Source organism: Phaethon lepturus, unplaced genomic scaffold (assembly GCF_000687285.1).
Source record: "Phaethon lepturus isolate BGI_N335 unplaced genomic scaffold, ASM68728v1 Scaffold35317, whole genome shotgun sequence".
NCBI lineage: Eukaryota > Metazoa > Chordata > Aves > Phaethontiformes > Phaethontidae > Phaethon > Phaethon lepturus.
Window position 1 is genome coordinate 898 of NW_010551731.1, and position 6,744 is coordinate 7,641.

The window sequence follows — 6,744 nt, forward strand, 5'->3', positions numbered from 1 at the left end:
CCACCTGTTAGGCTGGAAAGGCTCCTCTGCTATCAAAACGCTTGCGTAGGCCGCTTGTAAGCAGGAAAGGGGCTATTTGAGGATAACAGTTTCATTAACATTTCTCTGCTCAGCACTTCCTTCCTTCCTCCTCCTGAATTTTAGTAAGGAATAACTAACTCTGCAGAAAGTCTAGGTTTTCTCAGATTAACTGGGGACTGATTCTCCCTGAATCAAGCTGTTTAAATTGATTTTATTAGTCACCATTACTAACTTGTTTCCACAGCCTAAAAGCTTTCATATGGCTTGTCACACGCTCACTAAATGCTTACCTTCTAGCCAAGTTCAACTGGAAAATATGCCTGCAAGGATCATCCTTAAAAAAAAAAAAAAACACTCTACTCTGGCTCTTACTTCCATAACTATTTCCAACTCAATTTTAATAAATCCAGCTAGGCATGTGGCCTCCTCATCTATAATGGTGGCTTCTCTTTCTTCCTCCCACTGCATTCAGCAAGCCCAGGGCCTTGCTGCACCTCTGCTGAACTATGCACATGGCAAAAAAGCAACAGCCTCCAGGATTACTCTTCCGAGTTGAAATTCATGTATGGAAGGCTGGCATCTAAATTGCAGAGCCTACATCTAGTATGTCACACTCTAGTCTCACACTCTACGTGACTTCCCCTTACCCCTTTACAGTGCAGATACAATTATATCCAAAGCGTAAGCAGCCCACAGCAAAAACCACATAATCAATTTGCCATCCAAGTGTGTTCCTGGTATCTGTCCTCAAGATCCAAGTTATTATGATGCCTTTTTTTCCTCAGAAATTAGTACAAGGCTTGCATTATTCTCCCAGTGCTTTGCATGGAAACAGAAGACATTTTGCAGAAGCAGATTAGGTTTCACTTATTTTCTGATATATAGAAGAAAGCATTATGTTGCACATGTACAAGTGTGGAGATTTACTTATAGCTTATCAGTGTTTTGAATGCATCTAACATCTGCTGAAACCAGAAACAGAGTTGATGGGAGCAAGGGATTTTTTGATTCTGAATTTGGACTATGCTGCAGCTACTTTACTCCTGGGACTTCTTTATGTTTAGATGCTAGACATGATGTAACACCCTGCTACAGTTTAATCCCAAGCAGTTACACAGGTTAGCATTTACAACCCGCTGAGGACACTATAGGTGCAAGATGACCAAACTGCACAGCTATTTAAAATGCAGGCAGTAGCTACAGAAAAACTACTTTAAAAATAAAACATACAGAGATGTAGTTATTTTAATATATTAACCTTTGTTTCCTTACAACGTGCACAGCTAACTGCTAAAATGCTTGGGGGAAGGTAGAGACCTTCAAAATAAATTCTTATCTACCATCTTTAGAGAGAAGGGGGATGACTGCCAAACATGGAATGACTGCTTTGAAGTCAGGTCCTCTCCTTGGCTGATGAATTCAGCAGCCTCTTAAGAGACAGACGAATGACAGATGTCATCATAAGCAAGTGGGGGTCCAAGTACATCCTTGTGACTTAGTCAAGAGAAGTATTGCTTGCACTTTCTTTCAGGGGCCTAGGAAAGCTGTAGAGTAGTTTTAAGACTAAATCCCTGCATTACATTTAACCCATTTCATACAAAGAAAATTTTACATACTGAGCACCATGTACAAAGCAGTAACTTATCTTTGTGAAAGTGCAAGAATGAGTTACTGCATGGTTAAGATTTTATAATATGGATACACTACTTAAATCTGCACCATTAGCTGCTTCTTAGCATTTCACCACTCTATACAAAGTCCTCAGAGAAACTGCTACCAGCACAGTAGAAGATGTTTGAAGTTATACTTAATTCTTGCACAAAAGGGATTGCACACCTCCCCTTTTTGAGGATGCAACAGCAGAAAGTTACAACTGGAAAAACAAGTTATCAAGACTTTACTTCCACAAAACACACCACCTTGTGTCTGCTAGACATATTTGCTTATGTAAATTAACTTAATCAAGATTCTGCCTCCTACATTTGAAAACCTTTCGCAGCACTGAAGCCTCTCTGTTACCCAAGAGGCTCAGGTTGAAAGAACTGTCCCTAGTCATTTTAATCCACATGAACATGATGCAGCTTGAACTTCAGCTTTGATGAAAATACCATAAAACTCAAGCAATAAAACTGTCAGCAGAATATGCCTACCAGTGTTTTAACACGTGATATTTTAATTTGTTTGGAAGTGAAAGAGGTTTTAGGAAAGAGAAAGAAAAGTTATGCAGTAAGCTTCTAAATCACAGGTGTTAAGACATGCAAATTTTTAAAAAGCACTCAAGTTTGTGTGGCATCATGAACACAAGAGTAAGGAGTTCAGCAGACACATCGGTTAACATGCCAAACATCTATAACAAACTGTTGCCTAGCTTTGTTTATTGGTAAATCACTTTAGTAACCTGAATTCACAAATAAGCAGTAAATAACAAAAACTACAGAAACACAGGTTACACATGCAAGTTCCTGTTCACATATCACATGTGCAGGTACATTAAGAGCACAGTTCTAAAGACCTTTGACGAAACCAGATTTTAACAAAAACGGTTTTAAAATGCAGGTATGAAAAATTACATGTGAAGAATATAAAGATACCTTTTTACATTTCAAGACTCAAATGCTGCTTTTGAATATACTAGAGATGTACGACAGCTACAAGATTCAAGTAAAAGCAGGAAGAGCTCAAGGAAATAATACTGCTCAGAGTAGAATGGGCATTTACGTTTCACTAAAAATACACAGAATAGCTGAACAGGAAAGTCTATCAAGAGCTTAGGAAAAAAATCACGAAGTTGTAAAGCTGACTAATCACTAATTTTCCTATTTGCTATATAACAGCAATGACATTAAAAGAAACTGCAATTCAACATTTAAAAATGCAACTTACATTTAAAGACTTTTCAAAAGTGAAATGCAATGACAGCCTTACACTCCAAATTAAATATCTGCTAGGCTCAGACTGAAATATGGAATGTTCTAGATAAAATAAAAGTACAGTGTTACTTTTTATTTTTTATTGAGAATGGAATTGAAAGACAATTTCTAAAGCTTGAAAGTAGTAAATTTCACTTAAATGAAGTTTTCTTCCCATAGATGAGCTTTCCACAAGGGTGCAAGATTTTTTCTTTAATAACTTGAAGTGTCAGAACAAAAACTTGTTGCCATTCTCACATTAAGAACAATATTTTGTCATTAACTTAACTGCATATGCTTTTTGCTACAACATTTAACACATGAACAGACCTATAATGCCTACTGTATTTCACTAAACCAAAAAAAGAATACAGTATTTCCATCTACTACTTGTACTGCTTTAAAAAAAAAGATTAACATTAAAAACAAAGCCACTGTTTTCCTTACATCCTTCCTTCCTTTTAAGCGTCTTTCTTTTGCCTGTGCTCTTCTGCCATTTTATCCAGAATTTTCTGTTAAAAGAAAGCAATCATATTTTGGATATATTTAAAGAGGTTCTTCACAGTCACAACATCAAGAATCAAAACATAAATCCAGTTTTCAAGTCGTAAAATCTGTGAATATTAACTGCAAAGGTCATAACTAACAAGACTGGCACTTCTCCACATACTGAAGCGGAGCTCCTCTGAAGCACTGCGTTATCATTACGTCACCGACTGTACGGTTGACCACCAGTAATCACCAAATGGCAGCCTCTGCATGCCTTCACCCAGCCCTGCCGTTGATGTCTTCCTAATAGGCCAGCAAGCCAATTACTTTCCATTTTGTCATGGACTTGTGACAGCAGTTGTGCCACTTACCTGGTCAGAAGTTGCCTTCTACAAAGCTAGGGACAAAACATCTCGCCTCTCTAGAAACATCTCGCCTTCAAAACATCTCGCCTTCTCTAGAAGGGTTATTTTTGGAAGTTTGAGGAATTTGTTATCACATTGATGACATTTGGTAGCCATATCAATTCATCTATTTACTCTTACTGCTCTCCAAGTGAATGAGACTTCCAGCCAGAGAAGTGCCTTACCATTGTGAAACAAAAGCTGCTCTTCCCCCTTTCCTTCCCCGATTCTAAAACCACGCCAATGTTACAAAGTCATTCAAGAGCAGCTCGCTAATAATTTGTGCCATGGAAAAAGCAAATCAAATCATGTGTCATTTAAGTGATAAAGTTAATAAGTTGGGATTATTTCCCCCATGTCCCCTTTTACATCAAGTCTTTAAAGTCCCATAATCAGGTACCTCAATGGAAAAAAAAAAAGAAAAAAGCTATGGGTGATGGATGAGGTGGGTTTTTCTTACTACAACATTCTGCACGGTAATTGATTTTCTGATCTACTCCTTGATAATGTTGTTTGCTTCATGACATTTAGTTGTGCCATCTGCCCTCCAGGGCCCTGTATTTATTTAAGGTTCCCTATTACTGCAAGGGAGAAAGCAAATGTTTTAATGAGTCTGAGACACCACCTTCTTCCTTTCTATGGAACCCCAGGGTTTGTTTTCAGCTCAATAATCAACTGGTATGAAATCAATTTACATGAACACTGCATTATTATTAGAATTTTGTTTAGGCTTTTCCTTTCTCAGAGGTGATATTTAAAAGCAGCTCACAGTACGCAAAGATACAGCAGCAGCATTTATCATTCATGCCATGCAATCATGTGATACCTAATCCAATTTGAAATTGTAAAACATGCTCACAAAATCAGAAGTTGCAAATTTTTTTTCTTTAATATATAAAAATCTTCAGCTTAAGCTCTGTTGATTGGTTAAAAATACTCTCAAAGGGACAACTGGAAGGGATTTGAATCACCTGTATTTACTCTGCACCACTACCTAAGCCTGGCCTTTACTCCAATCAGAATGCCCTCTTTAATCCAAATTTTTTAAGAAAAGAAAATGCTGGAGCCCATCTTTAAAAATGTGTATTCTGCATATTATCTTCAAAAGATGAAGTTTTGGAGAGGTCTAGCTTGAGTTAAAAGTTATAGAATAAGCCAATTTCCACTGCCTTAAAGCTTTTTCCTCAGTCCAGTCTCGATCAGATCTATTCCCCAGGAAAGAATCACGCCATTTAAAATGAACAAGTTTTTGCCTTACCTTCAACTTTTGATAATGAGGAAGGCTGCTGCAATGGGTCTTTTTTGCAACATCTTCATTTGTGTAGAACAGGGAACACAATTTGCAATAAAACCCTGTTTTGGGTACCACATAATTCACACCTAGAGAAGTAAACACCACAAAATAAACTAAGAGATCTACTCTACATCATTTCTTTTAATGTCATATGTCATTTCAGCTAAATCTTAAAACCATAATTCACTTTACATTAAAAGCTGCTTTATCTTTAGAAGTCTTTTTTTAGTTTAGTCAAGCCGGGGCCTAGTAATAACTAAATATGTGCAGGCTATTTTTTTTTTAAAGTTAATATCAACCTTTCAAGATTAAGGGTCCATTTTATTGGTTCCTTCAAAAGAACTAACAATGTTCTATGATCAGTTCCTGAGTTCTGAGTATTTAGTATGAATCTAAACTAATACCACTATCGTGATTTGTGCTATTAATTGAATTTGTGTTGCTAAAATATACCTCTTCCAATTTAATCTCTGCCTAAGGAAAGCGTTATGGAGAACTGTATGAAAATAAGGGGAAAAAAAAAAAAAGAAAAGAAAATTCTAGGGTTAGGGAAGGAGTGAAGAAGGGGAGAAAAGTGGGAAGCCCTAAAATGAAAGGCTCAGAGGCAATGTGTTGCCAGAAATAAAAGTCAAACGAAATGAGAAATGCTACTGCAATGCACAGAGACATATCTGAAAAGAAATGGAAACGGCCTTACCAACAGGAATGTTTGGCTGGTATGGCCCAATCCTGAATTCATCCGGAACAAGAGATTTCTCTTGGACGCTCTTTGTTTCTGGTTCATCTGGTGTGTCTGTATTTTCATGGGCATTTTTCTCAGTATCCTGTGCTGTTGTGGTATCAGAAGCTTCAACAGTTTCAGCCTTCGAATTATCTTCGGTTTTGGTTCCATTTTCTAACGTTTCATTTTCCTGCTCTGGCTCCTCAATCTTGTCTACCTTGATTTCCGCCAAACTATCATCGTTTTTGCCAGCAGATTTTACTGCCAAACCCGACTTGCGGAGTTTTTGATGATCCGAGTCTTCTTCATCACCAACCTCATCTAGAGTGACAAAACCTTCCATGCTTCGTGGAAAGCCACCCACGTATCGCTGTTGAGAGAACGTTTTCCTTATGTCAGCTTATTCTTAAATGTTTCACTCAAACTGTCTTAAGTTTCAGAAGAGAAATATCTTCTCCAAATTCCCTGGGAAAATGCCCAAATTATTCCTTCAAGACCTACCTCACTCATTCAAAAACATTACTCAAGCATGCAGAAGTGTAGCAAGCTCTTTTTAAATGTACTCCACTGTCCCAGAATCAAGCATTCAATTTTACAACAATTTTTTTTTTTTTTTTTTTGCATCATGAGGGTCCACTGTTTTATCATATCAACATGTGATCTTCGACTTGATAATTTCAGTATCTTTTTGCTCTATTCTTACTTTGGAATTCCTTCTAATGGGAGTAAATTTAATTTTAAGTGGAAGTCATTTTGGAATGCACAAGTTTTGTTTCTACTTGAGACAGTGCCACAAGATCCTCAAATTTATGCCTCCATAAAAAGTAAAACCTTACCAGAACACTGGCCACTAACAGTATGACAGTTCATTTTGAAAGTTAATTATATTAAATATTTAATATTAAT

At 37.0% G+C, this 6,744-nt stretch overlaps 1 protein-coding gene across 1 annotated transcript; it reads right to left on the reverse strand.

Moving 5' to 3' along the window:
- Positions 1 to 2,379: 2,379 nt before the first annotated feature.
- On the reverse strand, positions 2,380 to 6,204 carry LOC104623818 (matrin-3-like). Its single transcript, XM_010291009.1, has 3 exons — positions 5,815 to 6,204; positions 5,082 to 5,203; positions 2,380 to 3,442 (listed from the first exon to the last, which is right to left on the reverse strand). Exons 1-3 carry the CDS (start codon positions 6,179 to 6,181, stop codon positions 3,392 to 3,394), a joined length of 540 nt encoding a protein of 179 aa, XP_010289311.1. The 5' UTR covers positions 6,182 to 6,204; the 3' UTR covers positions 2,380 to 3,391.
- Between the last annotated feature and the right edge of the window lie 540 nt (positions 6,205 to 6,744).